The sequence below is a fragment of the Catharus ustulatus genome, chromosome 13, assembly GCF_009819885.2.
Source record: "Catharus ustulatus isolate bCatUst1 chromosome 13, bCatUst1.pri.v2, whole genome shotgun sequence".
Lineage (NCBI taxonomy): Eukaryota > Metazoa > Chordata > Aves > Passeriformes > Turdidae > Catharus > Catharus ustulatus.
In genome coordinates this window covers 19243641-19262851 of record NC_046233.1, presented here as the reverse complement: position 1 = coordinate 19262851, position 19211 = coordinate 19243641, and the positions used below count along the sequence as shown (strand labels likewise).

The 19211-nt window shown below is 43.4% G+C and overlaps 1 protein-coding gene across 1 annotated transcript in view; it reads right to left on the bottom strand.

The window, feature by feature from the left end:
• Positions 1–18922, bottom strand: part of SYN2 (synapsin II) — a 153331-nt gene extending 134409 nt beyond the window's left edge. Inside the window, exon 1 of the mRNA XM_033071277.1 lies at positions 18448–18922. Coding sequence (XP_032927168.1) covers positions 18448–18818 — 371 coding nt within the window. The 5' untranslated portion in view covers positions 18819–18922. The remainder of the gene's footprint in view (positions 1–18447) is intronic.
• Between the last annotated feature and the right edge of the window lie 289 nt (positions 18923–19211).

Genomic DNA, 19211 nt, shown 5'->3' with positions numbered 1-19211 from the left:
AGATTTTCTATCAGTAAACAGCAGGGAATTTCTTAATTCCTGCCTTTCTGATCTGAAACGAAACAAATCTGCGATTATTCAGTCGAAAACAACTTTCTGCAACTTGTGTTTTGATGTTGTCACTGTTACTGACAAGAACTAAATCTGAAATACTGATCTCCCTGGCTGCAATAAAACATCCACTCAAACCAGCTCTCTCTGCCCCTTGTTTACCCACAATGGACCCCCAAATCGAAAGCTTCACCTCACCAGCCAGCAGAACCTGTCCAAATCATTTCCCACTGAAAACTGATCCGGAATCCAAGTTGCTCAGAAATATTCTGGCCAATTCTTTCCTCTTAAGCATCACGCTGCACCAGATTGCTCCTGAAAGCCATTGATGGGGGAAAGGGTTCCACAATCAGCCCAGGAGCAACTGATGAATTGTTTACATTAGAAAAGGGTGGGAAGCATGGGGAATGTTCTGTTGGTTTGCCAGAGGAGCTTAGAGGAAAAAATGCGAGAATAATTGGTTAGATAACATTTGAACACTTGTACGGAAAATAAACTCAGGCTGTTATCCCCTAAACCTTGCAGAGTTGCCTTCTAAACTTCCCAAAATTACTTCCCAACTGGCACTCTTTAAAATAACTATAAAGCCTGTCAGATTGACTTCATCTTGAAACCTCAGATCTTTGCTGCATGCTTAATCTCTACAGAAAATGGTTTCAAATGCCACCACCACCAAGATATGTTCAAACCACCTCATCATTTAGAAGCATTCAGTGAAGAAAAGCATTTTAAGATTGAAAAAAAGCTCTCCGTGAGTGAAGAGAGAAGGAGAATTTTATTAAAGTAACAATTCACCAGTTTTTAGCCAACATGTAAATTGAAAAATCTCAGTTTGTCACCTGAGCCTGGGTGCAACTTCAAACAGGAGCAGCAAGAAAAGCTGCTCAAAGCAACCCGACACATTGCATGGGTGTAATGCAGAGAACTGGGACTTGGGCTGGGCTCTGAGTTGGTTTTGAACCTGAATACATTTGGTCAGTGACCTTTGACTCCAGCACCTGATATCCACATGGCCAAGTGCACCTGATGAGATACTGGCACTGGTTAGAAGAGCAGGATTTGCAAGGCTGGATGGCTGAGGTGAGGTTGTAACACAGGTGCCACAGGAACAGATCCCCTGGAGACTCCAGATGGAGGAGAATGAGCACGTGCACACAAATCCTTAAGGATTTCCTAACACTGTGGCAAGCCAGGAAAGAATTTCAATTGTTGTCATTCTACCCAGGCAGGGACTCAGGTATAACTTAACTCAGGTATAGCTCTAAACCTGAGAACACGAGAACAGAGAGGCAGGAATCAATGGAACAAGAACTAACAGCTGCCACACTATGGAAAATAGGAAAGAGATGTTTTTCCTCTTCCTTTCATTCCCAGGGACACAGCAATGCAGAGCCTGGACAACTTTTGGGAGGACAGTGGAACCTTTGCTGTGTCCTCCCAAAAACACAAACAACACTGACCTCCCTCCACATTCTCCTGTGGATTCTGACAGCTTTGGGCATCTTTTAATTCCATCATCATTGGGCATTTTTTAATGAAAACCAGGTCAAATAAAGCCTCTGACAGATTTTACAGTAATGTAAGCTATCTTAGCATAAAGAAGTACAGTAATTTCACGATCATAAGGCGCACTGCACTATAAGGCGCACCTCCGGGTTTGAACCAAAATTTTAGTCAAAAGTGTGCGCCTTATAGATGTGAAATTACTGTAACTCTTTATTAAACTGGTTTCTTCTGAATGAAAAAAAAATAATAATAACCCCTGCCAAAAAACATAGCCACACCTCACACTGGAAATGTGCTAAACTCCAGGTGTTTGCAGAGGATGGAGGAGTCCCAGAGGATGGAGATGTCCCAGTGCTCATCATATGCTGTTCCATACGTTTTTCCATCTTCCTGCCTGTCTGCTTTAATCCAGCAGCGTGCTGACTGTGGGACTGTTGCGAAGGATGAATCAGGAAAACTTTATGAATATGATTGCCCGGCAAAAGATTTTGAGAGTATGGAGACTATAAGCAAGATTGAAATGAAAGCCATCTTTAAGACACCAAGCCTTAGTTACTAAATAACCAGAAAACAATAGAACGGCCAGCTGAAAGTAATCCCCTCTTGAGTGAGCAATTCCCTCTGCTTGCAGACAGTCCAAGGGTCAGAGAAGACCCTGCTAGCTTGGCAGAAGGGGACCAAAGAGAAGTTTTTAGGGTTTAAAGTGTAATACAGTATGGTAATGTAATGACTCTTACAGGCTGTATGTAAATGCTATAGGATTTGTATCTTGTGTTAGATTGGTTAGTGGAAATTAGAACATTCAACACGGAAGATTTATTGTAATGGGAACCTCACTCTCTTACGCTTCTAGAACTCTTAACTCTTAGAACTCTTAACTCTTAGCTTTTCCTCTCTGAGCTCTCTCTCACCACCCTCTCACCTCTTTCTCTGGCTCCTTGCTCTCTCCCTGCCCTGCTCCGAGCTGTGGCTGCAGCTCCAGCAGGGCTCTTCCACCCACGCCCTTTGCAATAAAGCTCAAGTTCCAAGACCTGGCTTTAGACATCTCTCCGTCTGTCCCACCGTCCTGCCCACCCTCGCTCCTACAGTCTCCTAATGGGACAATAATTTTGTACAGCCGGTGAAGCCTCTGCTGTGTATGAGAGCCCCGGGGAGCTGCGGGACCGCGGGCGGTGCGGGGCCGGGGCATGCTCAGCATCAGCAGCATCATTAGCAGCAGCAGAGGCAGAGGCAGAAACAGAAAGAGAACCAGAAGCAGAATCAGCAGCAGCAGAAACAAAAAGAGAACCAGAAGCAGAATCAGCAGCAGCAGAAACAAAAAGAGAATCAGAACCAGAGTCAGAGCAGAGACAAAAAGGGGATCAGGACCAGAATCAGCAGCAGCAGCCGCAGCCCCGTGGGGAAGGAGCCGCAGCTCAGTCCCAGCTCTTCCTTTCCCCCCCGCCAAGAATTTTCTCTCCAGACATCGCTGTGACGAGGGATTCTTCCTTTCAGGGCTGAACCTCCAGCCTTTTGACGTCTAAATGAGGAATTTGTGCAAGTGCATCCTTGTCCCTGTTCCGTGGTTACTGCCACCACCCCCCCAGTATCTCTGCTCAGGATTCCACTGGAATCCAAGGATGAAATAAAATCCTTCATCATAAAAATTAGTGCAAATTTCCATGTCCATTAACTTATCCAAACAGTTGTATTTATTTAAACTGCAAACTATTTGGCTCAGACTCAAGTTGTTTCTTAATACAATCAAAATATGCACAATTTTATATTTATCACAAAATCCTTACCAGCCCTGGAAATGCAGTAGACAGATCCAAACTCTGAACTTACAATTCCTTTGGATAAAGCCCTCTGCTTCAGAAATGTGGCAAAACTGTTCCAATGGTTTGCTACAATGGACAAGGTTTAGTCTTTGCTGTCCCTCACATGTCAGGAGGTTGAAAACTCCTTTCCTGAAATGCTTCCCAAATGATCAGCCAAGTGAAAGAAAAAAATTCCAAAGGCAAGGCTCAGAACTGCAGGAATTATACCATAATCATTAAAAAAAAAATTGGAAAAGTCAAGTGAACAAAAGATGCTCTTTGGCACCCAAACCCTTTGGTATTCCAAGCTGGTTAATATATGGAACCATGAGACTGAAGCCAGTTTTCTAATTACTTCACTGAAAGTTCTCTGTTAGTATTTATGTGTTTAATTCTACATTTGCTAGATGCCCGTGGGGATAAATATGTTTTGCTACTCATTCTGGATGTGTCTGAAAAGCAGCAAAGAAGTAGAGATAAGTAATAATTCAATGCAGAAAAACTGTTCTTTTTGTTTATTTTAAATCCCACTGCTTTGTACAACGTCACTGTGTCCCATAAATACTTAAACTACCAACAATAGGCTACAAAAGGTGACCTTGGTGAATCCTGGAGGTGTCCAAGGAAGGACTGGAAGTGTCAGAGCTCTGGGCTGGTGACAAGGTGGGGTAGGGCACAGCTTGGACCAGCTTGGATTTAAATCCATTTGCTTCATTTGATGGAGTTTCTCACTCATTATGATAATTCTTTACTGCTAATTTTTTTTTTCTAATGTAAAATTTAGAAAGTTCCCTACACTTCATCTCCAAGAGCACACCTGACTTGTAAGAAAACTAAAAACCAAAAAGGCAAATATGGACTTGGCTGCAATTCCTGTACTGATTACAAATAAGTTGTGGTGTTTTTAGGTAATTTTCTGGATCAATACCTGACCAAGAGCCAAATTCTCTTCTGTCCCAACCCTGCCCATCCTTGCAGAACTGGAGCCTTAACTCAAAGCTGTCCAACTCTCAATTTCATCCTCCTCTTGATTTATTTTGCAATTTGTAACTCTGTGCCCCATGATTCAAGCAAACAAATCACAGGTTCAGGAAAGCCCTGCCAATCTTGACAAGGTGAATGAGATTTTCTCTGCACTCCCCAGTCTGCCATGAGGATTTGCTTCTCCAGTAATTCTTGGCCTCAACAGTAAAATATAAGAAGTTGCTTGGGAGTGTTGTTACTTCTTCCATATGATTCTGTCTTTCATCACAGTCTGGAGTCAGATGAAAAATTTGAGATTATTAGTAGATGTTCCTTCTTTGGGAGCATCCTGCAATACACATGAAAAATTTAGGACTTGCTCAATCTGTCTTCTCAAAAGCTGAAATGCTGCAATGCTAAAAATGTGTACGAGAAAAGGGCATGAAGAATTGGAAGAAGTTGATGCACATTTCAAACACTTCCCTATGAAAATGTGGTTTCAATATTCCTCCAGTGCACTTGTAACACACCAAAAAGAAATATTGGAATTTTGAAATACATGATATTCCAGTAATTCATTTCTGAATTGTGCTATCCAATTATGGGGACCAAATTGCTACCAAAGTGTGCTTTGCCACGGAAACTACAAGATGCACATGAATCAATACTGAAATTTAAGGACTCTACACATCTTGCCCCAGTTTAACTCTTTTCAAACACCAAGATAATCACAGCGAGTCTGGAAGGTCAATTGGGCTTTAAGCAAGGAGTAGATATTGGGATAAAGAGCAACATTAATGTGTGGTGATAATAAATTCTTAAAAATAAATGTTCTAATTAATTAGGAGCACTGGTATTTTATATTTGATAAATTCTGTTAAGGAGGAAGAGCAAGAGGAAAAGTTAATTTCATGCAGACAGCAAGAGCACAAGGAAAGAACTTTGAATTATGATAACCTAAATGCATTCGATCCTGTAATTTATATGTAAGGCAAAACAATAATCTGTTCAGATACTGAATGTAATTCAATGTATCAGTGATGAACTGAGTGTATCAATAACCAGTCATGAGAATTTTCAAATCCATTATTACAGCTTGAGCAAGGACAATTTCTTCCAGCCCATGTGCCCTTTACAGGCTGAGTACTTTTAATCAGTGAGAGCTGAATGACCAAAGGAATAAACAAGAGTGGGAGAGGGGAAGGGATGTGGAGGGGAAAGAAAAACCAAAACTTCTGGAAAGGGGGATTAGGGAAAACTTGGCTCTGCTATGAACTCATCCATCCCACAGGAGTGAGGGACCGAGGGGAGCAGAGCAAACAGCCAATTCCCAGCATCCAATTCCCAGAACCCAATTCCCAGTACCCAATTCCCAGTGCCTTCTGCCTTTTTGGTGGAACCATCATTTGCATATAATCATGCTATTCATAAAAGGCTCTTGGAAGGCTACAGAAATAGGAGAATGTAATCCCATTATTCAAACACAAAGAAATAGGAAAATATAATCTCCTTTATTCCAACACAAAGAAATTCCAGCAAGGTGATCTCTCAATGGCTGTGCCACAAGACAATCATCTGATTTATTTTTTTTTCCTCCAAAGAGCTGTCACAAATGACAAATTGGAAAATTGGAAAATTTCTCCAAGTGAAAAAGGCATAAACTAAACACGTATTTATCCCACCAAAATACTGGAGAGGGGATTTTTAAACAATGCCTGCATTAGCTACAAGGATACTTTATGCAGAAATCAAGCAGGTACCTTTGAGAAAATGTGATTGAATAATGGTAAGTATTTTATTTTTTGGCAACCTCCTGAGCTGCACAGTAAGAATTATGTCACTTTTCATTCTGTGATGAATTCTTGATGTAAAATCTAAATTTTCCATTATCTTCCAAATTTTTCTTTAAGAGGACTCCAGAAAAACAGAAGGAGAATTTCCCAGGTGACAATTCCTGGTGGACTGTGGCTCTCCCACCCTCTGAGGATGGTTTTGAAGGGTGGTTGTTAATGGGAATGGGAGCTGGAAAATGTCACAGTGATCATGGAATGCAGCTCTCCTGCACTCCACTGAATTCTTTTATTTGCTTGGAAATGCCTCAGAATTTCTCTTTTTGTGCAGGTATTTACACCATGTTACAGCTTAAGCTAGAAATTTATCAGCAGAGTATCACCATTCTTCTCATATTAATTTAATGTCAGAACTTTTGCCTATTTGAAATGAAGGGTGACAGATTAAAGTCAGGAATCAATTCCTCAGAAAAATCAACCAGCAGCTTGAAACAGCTCTTGTAAAAAGGAGCAGCGAGTAAAAATGTCATGACTAACCATCGCACATTTTTCCCCACAAAATCACTGCTGTCACATACAGATACTTCACTGCTCATGTGGAAACAATACAAGAGTAAATAAACACAGGAATTGTGAACAGAACATGCCTAATCACTATTTAATTCCTTTCACTGCCACTTCCAAGCCTCCACAGTAATTTCACCCTAAATGTTCTATTTTGGTTTCAACACAAAGGGCCAGATTAAAAGTTTTCAATTTAAAAAAAGACAACATGAAAACTTCATATACTTGGATTTTTCTTCTTCATCCTTTCCAAAAGGTTTCAGTAATGGTTAATTCAAGCAAAAGCAAGTTCTGAAATATTCTTTTTAAGTAAAAGTTTCAGCTTTTAAATGGTTCTTGAAGTCTGCTCTAGTTTGTTTTAACATGGTTAAGTGACTGCACACTGCCCTCAGAACGTGCAGCAGTATTACTGGGGACAGCTGACAAGGAGAATTGTAAAAGGCAGTAACTGTACATCAGTTTAATTTGAGTTTGGACAGAAAAAAAACTTATTCCATCTGAATGCAATAAGAGAATCTACACAGGCAGGTCCTGTGCACTGGAATTTAAACAGCAATATATTTTGAGAGGGTATTAAAGATGATTGAATATTTATAATTTTAACTATCTGATCAGAGCTGTTTCTAATAAATTTATTTTCCTTTTTCAGACATACAGAACTTGTGCTGCTCCTACAGTCATGGGTTTTTACCCTGAGTTTTCAGGCAATGTTTCAGACAAAACTGAGGAATTTGTCCTCATTATACAGAATAATTTTATGCCTTGCACAGCTCTTTCAGGAAAATGCTCCTGGATTACTGCAGATAGAGATGTGCACACACTTTTACACATGTGCAGATTAAGCTGCCTCTTGCCCCAAATGAAATTAGCTGTGTGTGTTAATGAGATCAGCAGCACACCACTGCAGCCCTGGTGCAGCAGAGATGGGGACTTTGATATTTTACAACAAGCTGCTTTTGCTGATTAACATCATTAACTCTGGTTTATGTATTACACATAATCCTGTTTTCCAACATGAAATGTATTTGATGAAGTCCTCGAAGTGAAAATACTCTGTTCTCATCTTGAGGAGCCCAGTGTCTAGATCTAAAGAATTTCAGTTATCTATTAAAAAAAAAAAAACAACTCCAAACAAAAACAACAACAACAAAAAAACCTATTCTAAAACACAGACAACTTAAATAAATACAAAAGCGACTTTTAGAACTATCGTTCATCCCTCAAAAATAAATGTTTTCTTGATACCAATTAGGTTTGCTTCCTTTCAAACACTCACCTGAAAATTCCCAAACTGAAACAAGCCTTGAAATGAAGTAATGTGCTTTAAACTTGACATTAGTGTTTGTTAAAGAGCTGCATGCACAAAGTCTTCATTCCCTCTTGACAGACGGACAGACAGACAGACAGACAGAGCAGCTTGCCAGGAGTTTTTCAAAAGGCTGAAACCACTTCTGGAATTCTGTTCTACAGAAAGCATCACAAATTCTCTGTTCTAGACCACCCAGCTAAGAAGTGACTCAAACATTCATGGAAAGTCTCCATCAGCCCAGGGACAAGCCCAGCAAATCAGAAAATCGAGATTTAATTCTATTGCTGCCACATAAAGTCACACAAGCCTGGATTTCAGGATAACAGCACCTGGTGTGTTTATTCTACATTGAAATCCTTCCAGAGAGCTGTTCCTGAAATACAGGGACATAATCACCCAGGGATTTGGGCAATACCAATCACACTCTGCCATCTCCTTTTACTGTGCAGTTGTATTTCACTCTAAAGGCCACTTAGGAGCTGATTTGCCATCAGTGCACAGCCAAGGCTCTGGGAGCTGAAAGGGATACTTATAATGGGTCACAATATTCAGAGAAAAAAAAAAAGAACACAAAAAAGAAGCCCACCAAGCAATCACCCCAAAGCTTCATTAGCTGCCTGATTTTTGGAGAGGCCTTCTAGCAAATGAAAGGATAAAACAACTGCAAGACTAAACAGAAAAGCACTGCTATAAGACCCTCAGCAGCCCAGTGGAAGTGATTTGAATAGAAATAATGTAAACCTTCATGCACATTAATTATATTTTATATTAGTGTCTCTCTTGACTCCTCCCAGGCACTCCTATTGCCAAGGAAGGTAATCTTACCCTCCTGTACATTGAATTGCTGCTGCCTCACATCAGCCATTTCTTCCTTAGCAAGAAAATTAATCAGCACAAAAAAACCCTAGGACATGGGTCCAACTAAAAGAATTTAGGCAGAGAACAGCCTGACACAAATACTGAACCTCTAAATCCCAGAACTTCTACATTGTAAGCCACACAATAGATGCTCATGAGAATTGTCTTCAAAAGAGCTGAGTGACTTTTCACTGGCACCATGGAAGAGCCTCTTTTCATTCCAGTGCAGGAGAACTACAGCCATGAACTACTTTCTATCTGGACAACACCCACCAGTGAAAATTCCTACAAATTCTTCCCAAAAAACCCCTTCTACATACAGATATACATGACTACATGCACACAAGCCATTTTAAAGGGTCTTTCACCAACACTCTGGTCATTTATTGATATATATTGTATGAAACAGCCACACAAGGCTCAGGAAAATTACTTTTGGTTTTCTGCTCAAAGACAAAGGCTTCATAAATAATTTTGCCTCATTAAAAGTATCCCTAGGATTTTTATTTACCTTAAACAGTAGATGGCTGAAACAACAACTTGAGTAGAACAAATTCTGCACTCCCAGCACACTATGAAATCATATTGCCACTCACTGGAATTGGATGCATTAATCGTGTTTTATGATTAAACCTTTCTACTACACTTTCAGAATCACAAATTTGATATGATGACTTTTCTAATATTGATTTAGAAACCTTTAACATCTTTTAAGACTTTCTCAGTGCTGAAGTGTGTGCATACTGTCACTGGAAATGAGCTTCAGTGCAAAACAAGCCACTGAAACAAACCAAGAGGAAGTGAAATAATGCTGATCTTCCTCCCTGGAACCATCCTGAACAAATGTGAGACTTAAGAGACTGTGACTGATCTATTGGAGTTTAATCCATTAAATCTGGGCTGTTTCAGTGGAATTATAATCTGGTTTATTAGTAAGAAATCAGAAGGAATAAAGAAGAAATGAGGTCAAACAGAGCAAGTGTGAGGTCAGGCACAGAGCTGAACATAGACCTGGAGTGTCCCATGGATTAAATGATTCCCACCCCCATCTGAATTGCAGGAGTGAGCAGCTGTGCCCTGGCAGCAGGGGATGAGCACCAGGATCCCAGTAGGATCCCTCAGCATTCTCTTTTAAGTACATATTATATTATTGGCTTTTCACAAATATTAAAATGAATGCTATATGCATTGATCAGGGAGTAGGCGACAGGATGGAGCAACAAAAAAGTTGATTTACAGGTGGGGGGTGATTCTGAATAGTGCATGAATGGCCATGAATATGCAACAGGTTGGTGCATTTAACAAAGGGTTCTCAGTTAGGGTGTGCTCTTGGCTGAATGTCCAGCACCCGGCCATAAGAAACTTTTGCTTAATTGTTTGTCCCTTACTGTCTTTTATTAAACCTTTTTAAATCTTCCAGGAAAGCGAAGCTTGCTTTTCACAATTCCCTGGCACAGCTGCAGCTGAGCTTGGTGCTTCCGGAGCCCTGCACTGCCTGAAACATCTGGGCTCTGCAGGACAACCAGGATTTTACATTCAGTGTCCTCTGAATTAAATACTTCTATCACTTTAGCTTTTTTATTTTTCATGTTGTTGGGGGTTGGGGGAGTTTTAGAAATTTTTCCCATTGTTATGTTAAGCTAGCCAGGGCGGCTCCCCTTTAGCTGTTAAGTGCTCAAGACTCTTGCCTTTTTTTCTTTTTCTAGCAATACTGTCCCTTAAACCAGGACACATGTATTTGCACTCCTGCAGTTCTTCAGTGCAGAACTCCAAACTCCACACCCAGTGTCAGCTGCTGCTCTCCCATTCTGGGCACACACAACAATTCCTCTGCAGCCTGGGAATCAAGGACACCTCACTGCCTCAGGGCCCAGAGATGGAAACAAAAGTGAATTGGGGGGAGCAAACTTGGGCTAAATGACTTCATTACCTGCAGCTGTAATTGGGAGATTGACCCCAATGTGCAAAGGGACCAAACTGATCAAAGTGTGAAAACCCCTGACCCAGGGTCCATTTTGGGTGTAGCCCCTGGGGGGCTTTGTCTGCCCTAAATGTACCTGAAGGCCTTCAATAAACAGAACTGCTTTTATTGCCTTAATCCTGTCTGGCCCCTGTTTTAGGTAGCCCCAAAAGGCATCACCTCCAGCTGTTTGTTAGGAATCTGTTCATTCGTATTCGTGTGTCAGCCAGGGAGGGACAACCTGTGGGGACAGTGAGGGTGGAAAAAGAACAAAATGTTTGCACTTTCTGCCCAAAGCTGAAGCAGCCTGCAGCTGTCCTTGCCAGCCTGGGGCACTGAGCTCTCTCTGAGCCTGGCTGGGCACAGATAAAGCTGTTTAATTAGCAGAAGCAGCAGTGCAACCAAGCAAGGAGTTTTCATTCCAGACCCGGGGCAGAGGCTGCCCTCCCACCCGTGGTGTCTGTGAGGTTTTATCACCTCACTGCACATTTTGTCACTGCACAAGGTCAGCTGACTCCTCTCTGGAAGCAATGTCATTACTGCAGGTAACATTTTACTTCATCATTTACGGCTTCGCTTCTTGTCATCGACAGCATTGCTTTCTCTGACAATTTACTCTTTTCCATTCTTGACAATTTTTCCACCTGCCTGTAATTACCCTTTGCTGCTGTGTTCAGCCAAGCAGGTCCAAATTCCTTCTGTGGAGGTTCTGTACCCAAACCTGGCTGCCTGCATTTGTTATTCCCTTCCCCAAACACAAGTTTATACTCAAACACAGATTTTCACTCAAGTCCTATCACATCTTTAAATGCAGATTGCAGTGTACCTTATTTATAAATGTATAAATGCCCCAAACACCGATTATTTCAGCGGTATTAAAGCAGATTTCTGTAGTTTAAAGCATTATTGATGGGATATAATTATGTGACATTGGACATGGTACTTCTGTGGGTCACTCACATGGTGCAATAAAGAACTGGGTACTAAAACTGCATTAAACAAAGTCACTACTTTTAGAAAATCCTGTGAGAATATTTAGCACCAATCTTCTGGGGAAACATGCTTCCAGCAAAAATGGCTCCTCCAGTGTCCTGCAGTTTTTACACAATGGCAAACCCCATCCATTATAAAACAGGAAATCCTCTACACACGCTTTTGCAGGATGAAGAATAAAACATCTAATATTATAGTTTTTAATACCCTTTTGTTCCATGCCTTTCCTATTTCAACAGGTTACAATTTGCTATTGGCAAGCCATTATCAAATTCTGAATAGATTGCAAGTAGAATTTCTTATTTCACGTGGTTCCATAGTCTACCAAGAAATTTGTTATTCCTTTCATTTCTCACTTCAGCCTCCCTGAAGGTACATTTGAAATGTACCTCCCTGAAATACATTATTTCCTTGCCAATTTTTCCATTTCCTTTCTCTGAAGGCAAACTTTAGAAGAAAACGTTGGCAAACTTCTTTCTCTAATATTACCCCTTCAACTAAATGTATTGCTATAGCTTTCATTAGGCTTCAGAGGCATTTCTATTGCCTCTTAAAGGTAGGGGAAAAAGAAAAAAGCCACTTGGATCCTGAGCACAGGGGACTGGGATGGACTGGGATGGACTGAGATGGACTGGGATGGGATGGGATGAGAGTGACTCCAGAATCTGTCCAAATTTGTGGCCAGCATCTCAATTACACTCAGCTGCCTAAAATAACATTAGAGCCTTCAAGAGCTTGTTTAGATAGAGCAACACACAGAGCATGGAGGAGAAAGTGTTATCCACTGAGAGATCTGGTTCTCATTTTCTATCTTGTCAAAAAGGTGATCTCTCTCACATACTGCTCTTGCCTATTTATACCAACATAGCACAATATTACACAGGACAGAACTGTAGAGAAACAGAAAAAAAATCAGCAATTTTACTTCTTAGATCATCTTAAAATATCAGCAACAGACGTTGTCTGGTGCAGCACTAGCTGGCTGTTGGGAGGGCAGACACAGAACACAACCTGGGTGAGGCTGCTGAACAGAGATTCAGATTGAACACCTACCATACTTTGAAATGAAACACACAGAACACAACTTGGCTGAGGCTGCTGTACCCACAAATTCAGATTTAACACCTTCCAAACATCAGTGAGCCCAGCTGCACGCCCTGCCCCTCCAGCCCTTGCCCAGTGTGGAATTAATATTTTAAAAATGCACAAAGCAGCAGTGTCAAGGCCCCAGGGGCTGTACTGTACCCCCTGAAACACCTCAGCAGTGGCTGAGGAGGCAGAGCTCAGGAGGAAGCTGCAGAAACCCTCCCAGCCTGCAGAGATGTGCTGTCTGTGCCTGCATCCCTGCTTTAATTGTGGGGATTTTTGGATTGCAGAGGCAGAGAGCCCTTAATGCAGAGCTGGGAGCTGCTGGGAACAGGGCTGATCTAATTTCCAATTACCTGCCTGGAAGAAGCATACCCTGGCCTCATGCAAAAGCTGCCTGCCAGCTCCTTTTTGAAGGGCTGGGAGCCCACTCCAAAGGCCACAGCTCGAGTGAGTGAGACTGAAAGCTCTCACAAAGATAATTTTAAAATGCAAAGTTTTCATACGAAGTGAAAATTAGAGAGAAACCGAAGTAAAACCTTTGTCATCCTTGCTCAGTTTCAGAGGTTTTAAGGAACCTGTTGCCTCCTTGAAATATGACAGTGTTATACCAAAGGCCAGGTTATTTTCATTTAATACCAAGGGTTTGTTGTTGCAAAGGCCATTTTAAATTAATAAATGTGATTTAGCATACGCTTTTTCTTCCCATATAAAATATACACATTGATAAGATGATCTTTTCCTTATACCCCACATTTGGGGATTTGCTTAAAGGCTTTAAAAACTTCCTCCCTTCTCTAGAGCACTGCTGGATTTGTCTCCAAACACATCCCACCCTCAGTCCCAGTGCCAGGAAATCCCTTCCATCCCCTTCCATCCCCTCCACCAGCTCCGCCTTTGTCCCAAACTGGGGTTCCCTCCCCATTTCCCACCTGGCTCTGAATTTCCACTGGCAGCAGTGAGCTGTGCCACGCCAGGAGGCTGCAGGGACATTGTCCTCCTCCAGAGCCATCCCCAAGGACTGCAGAGTGCTCTGGCAGAGCAGTTGCCCTCGTTTATGCATTATTAAAACCAAGCGACGCCTTCTAAATTTGGAAAACTCCCTCACTGAAGGCTCACACTGAATGAAATGAAAGCTGAAGCTACTAAATCAACATGTTACAATTAAATACATGAGAATTCTAGGCCAGTTGGAGTTAGGAACTGCTCATTAGTTATGCACAATTGAGCCATCCCTAATGAACAAGTGAAATTGTCATTGTAGTTTGTCCATGCATGTTTGCTACAAAAAACAACAGCACACACAGTTTTAATTGAAACTCATTTCCACTTTCTAGTGAATGAAATAAAGCCCCAAACCAAAAATTAAACCCTGAGAAGCTCATGCTGCTTACTTCCACAAAATTTTGTCATCAAGCAGTGCTTTTCTGCACTACAACAACAGTGTTCATATTGAAAATATTTCTGATGAGCGGTGTTGGCCCATAAGTGACTGGATAATTTTAAACCAGAAAGTTTGCTCTTCATTTAGCACTTGTCCCAGCCTTTTGGGGTTATCTTTGGAGCCTGTCACAAGCTGAGTAACTATTCAGGCAGTAAACATGAAGGGAAATGTCTGTGGGAAAAAAAAAGTACTGATACGTACAACCAGATTTGTGCTTAAAAAAATACAAGAACAAAATTTCCCAGCCTCGTTCTTTTTATAATTTCACTGCTGCTGCCAGCAAGGCTTATATTCAAGCTTTAAAGGACAAGACACACTAAGTGATGATTCGTTTTCAATGTTGAAGCAGCTTTCTGAACCTTATACATAAGTTTTTAATAAAGATAATAATCTATACACAGCACCTTGGCCCCATGCCACTGATGGATGGGCTCTCACCAACTGCTTGTTCAGCACTGAATACTCAGGACTTTTTGTGTACAGAACAAAATGGTTATTTCCCAAGGAAATTAAACACATTTTAAAATAAACCTATCTAGCTGGAAATTTTGGGCAATTTATGTAGAATTAAAAGAGAAGTTGAAGCAAGCTGTCTAGGTTTAACTTAGCTCTGCCAGCAGTCACTCGGATGACCTTGAAGGAATTAGTTCACTCCTTAGTTTCTTCCTTTTGTAAAATATCAACAAAGATCCCCACAGCTGTAAAACAACCCCGGAAATCTGTCACATCCAATCACCATTAAACCACACAAGTGGTTCTTGAAGCTCTGCCCTCCCCAGCAGATCTGTGGAGCATCTGTGTATCAGACACTCCCAGTGCATCTCAAACCCATCCACCAGATGTGGGAACTCACCAGAGGGGTTGGAGACTTTGGAAATATCTCCAATATCTGTATAATAGATAAAAAGATGTAAAAAGATATAGGAAATGTCTGCTCAATATGCAGCTGCAGGTGGAAAGAACATCACATCCAAATGCATAAAGAACAGGCCTGGAAGTAAAACCAGCTTTTCCAAGACCTTTATGTAAATTCATATAAATAAACAGCACTGTTCCACTGCAAGGGTTTGTACTCCAGGCCACCTCCTCCTCATGGTGCTGGCCTGGAATGACAGGAAATTTCTGAGATAATTGGGGGGAAAGGTTTCTGGCTATTTGCTTGCACCTGTGGGCCAGTGAGTAATTTATGGTACAAAGCGACCAGGAGAAAGTCTTCCATGAGAACCAGAACCAGCCAAGACCACTTGCCATGGGTTTGTTGACTACAACCTTCAGCCTATTCTCAATTTGTCCCTTCACTTGCCACCAAGGCTGGTGGAAAATCTTTGATTCAGCTTGTTTTGCAGCCCTACCTTCAGCAGAAACACAACCATTAAATGTGGCTGGAACTGTAGGAAAGGAATTATCCTTTACAGCTCTAACACACCCTGGACTGAGAAAGGAGGGTGCTTTGACACAACTGCATTTACTCTTCCTTTAAGAAGTCAGGAAAATGGTAAAAAATACACAAATTAGTATAGATAAGCCAATTCTTCTATTTTTTCCCATGCAATAAAAGTAATGCATTTGAAATGGAGGATTTCAAAACTTGCAATAGGACAAAACTCTTAGGGCAAGAAACTGAGGAAAGATCTCACTGAGATCAAGATTACAAAATGCAAGCAACACCTAGGACTTGGTTCTAGGTAGAATATTCCAAGTGATTCCATGAGCAGCAAGAACAATGTTGGGTTACTAAATCTTAGAGTTGAAGTAGGAGTCAACCCTTCACAGAAATAAAATATATTGGAAACAAAACATCCCTTTTCGCCAGGGGCAAGAGGGAATATCTTTTGCTGGCAGAAAAAGGTCTGTGCTTCCTCTGGCCCTCGCTGAAGAGAGGAACCAGTAAGATTTCAGTGTGAACCAGACCAAAATCCTTTGATTGCTGTTGAAACTGCAATCCACAAGCAATATACACTTCTCAATTTAGGGCAAGCAAACCCAGCACAGCTCAGCACACCACAGGAACAAAGGCCAAGCACCTGAGCACTCTGAGGACCAGAGCCCAGCAGCTGGGAGGGTTTCTGGAGGCTCTGAGGGATGCTTGGTGCTGCTGTTGCTGTTATTGACAGGCTGTGCTGAGCATCACATGACAGAGCTCTGCCAAGCTCCCCCTGCAGCACAGCCCAGCGAGCTGGGGGTGCCCAGCAGCCTCTGCACTCACCTGCTGCCCCTCCCAACCTTTCCTTTCCTTGCCCAACTTCTAATCCACATTCCACTCTATCCCACAGAGCCAAATCCTCTAGCAGACCAGTGCACGCCCACATGGAAATCCCAAGGTATGGAACAAACTCTTCTGCATGAATTATCAGAATTCACATATCTGGAGTTGGAAGGGACTCACAAGAGTCAGATACATCATTTTTCAGAATATATTTTAAAATCTTCTGCTACAAAATGACTGATTTCTGGGAAAGAAGCAGTGCAACAACAAACTGTTGTGGGGTTTTTGTGCTTTTTTTTTTTTTTTTTTTTTTTTTTTTTTCCTAGAGCTACTACGTATCCATGTCACATACTATGAGGAGGAGAAAAAAAAGGCAAAAACAAGCAGGCATGAGTAACCTTGTGTGGATTTGTGAGGCTCCTACCTGGAGTGCTCTGGGGGAACTCCCCATGCTGGGCTTCCAAAGCTCTGCCCCCATCCACAGATTGTGTTAATTTGGGGTGCATTTATCAAGTATGTAAACCACATATGTAAAACCACGTTCAAAATACTCACACTGGCTTCAGTAAACACTGAAAAATCTCCCAGAAAGAAACCTCATGAACAAATGCAGTTATTGGATGTACCAGACAGAGAACTGTGCACTACAGAATATTAAATAAATAGATGTTTCTGCAAGGCAGGGAGCAGTGTCCATGGATGCATCTCCATGACGTAGCTACAGAGGCTGCCTCAGTCTGGCTGCTACAACCACCTTGTTTTTTTAAAAAGAAAAAAAAAAAAAAAAGAAGGGAAAAAAAAAGCCACCCCCACACACAACCAACCAAAACCAGACAGAAGAAAAAGCCTGGAAAATGTAACAGGTAATGTTACCTTAACATAAATAACGTATCTGCTACAGTTAAAGGCTTAAATTTTCGGTTCAAGCATTTTATTAAAGTCCCATTTTAAAGCAAATTGGATCAGATCACAGCACTGCACGAGCCCATCCAGACAGCAAGGCTATAAATTCGAGATGCTGAGAATAAAACCCCAAACCCGCAGTCCATTACCAGATGATCTCAGCGCTACAAAAACAGACTTGTTTCACTCTGCATTATTTTAAGGCGCTGCTAAGACCTTCTGCACTGCAATTAGCAACAGCGAACGAGACGCTCGTCAGCTCGGTGTGCAAACACACAAGTTAGAGGGATCGCTGGGAACAAGGGAATACGGGAATAAGGGAATACGGGAATATGTCCTTCCTCTAGAGCACAGCATCCAGCAGTGACACGCCGGTCTGGAACAGCCATAGCCTCTCCTGCTGCTGCCAGCCAGGCACGCCGATGGCCAAGTGCCGCGCTCGGAAAACCCCACATTTTCCATGCTATCAGTGGGAGCCAAACACGCAGCCCAAATAAAACCGGCCGAGCTAATGAACAGCACGGCAGGAACTGCCGGAGCCAGGGCAGAAGCGAGGGCTGGTGCCCGGCATCCCGACCTTCAGCAGAACGCCACAAAGCGGCTTGTAAACACGAACTGACACACGCAGCGCCACAGCCGACACGGCTCCGCACACAAATCGTGCCCAGGACACCTAAACGCAACCTGCCCTGCACACCAGCTCGTTATTGCGCCAGAGAACACAGGATATGCTCGCTCAGGGCGCTGTACATGTTTTATTTAGTGTTGTGATGGGAAACAGATTTCACGGCGCTCCAGGGCTCGCTGGGTTGGTTTTTTTTGCTCCATCTTCCAGTCCGTGAGCGGGGCCGGTGCGGGGGCTGTGCCCCAGGTGAGCCCGCACCTGCCGGGGAGCGAGCGCGGGGAGCACGGGGCAAGGACGGGGGGCAAGGAGGACCACGACGGTGATGATGATGATGATGGCGATGATGGTGACGATGGTGATGATGGTGAGGGACATGCGGGGGGCACCTACCAGTCCGTGTGCGGCTCGTCGATGACCAGGAGCAGCTTGAACTTTCTGCCGACAGCCGCGGAGACGGCGGCGGACGCGTCCACCAGCCCCGCCGAGGCCGCCGTCTGCTTCACGGCGTTGGAGAGCGAGCTGAAGAAGCTGCTGCCCGTGGACTGCTGCGGCGGCGGCTGCTGCTGCTGGGGGGGAGCGGGCTGCGGCGGCTGCCGGCGCTCCGCGGCCGGCGAGCCCGAGGCGGGGGCCGAGGAACCCGCGGAAGGCGGCGGCGGCGGAGGCTGCTGCGGCTCCGGCCGTTGCAGGTCGGTCATGTAGCCATTGGGCAAGTTGGCGATGAAGCTGCTGTCCGAGAGCCTGCGCCGCAGAAAGTTCATCATCTGGCCGGGCGGGGGGCTGCGGCGGGGCCGGGAGCGGGCTGTGCGATGCGCGCTCCGCGCTCCCTGCGCCGCTCCGCGCTCCGCTCCGCGCTCTGCCCGCCCGCCGCTCTGCGCCGCAATGCCACCGCCCGCCGGCAGGGGGCGGCCGAGGGGCGGGCGGGGACGGGGAGGGGACGGGGAGGGGACACGGACGGGAATGTGGGAATGGGACGGGATGGGATGGGATACAGGGATGGGATGGGATGGGATGGGATACAGGGATGGGATGGGATGGGATGGGATACAGGGATGGGATACAGGGATGGGATACAGGGATGGGATACAGGGATGGGATACAGGGATGGGATGGGATACAGGGATGGGATACAGGGATGGGGACAGGAATGGGGATAG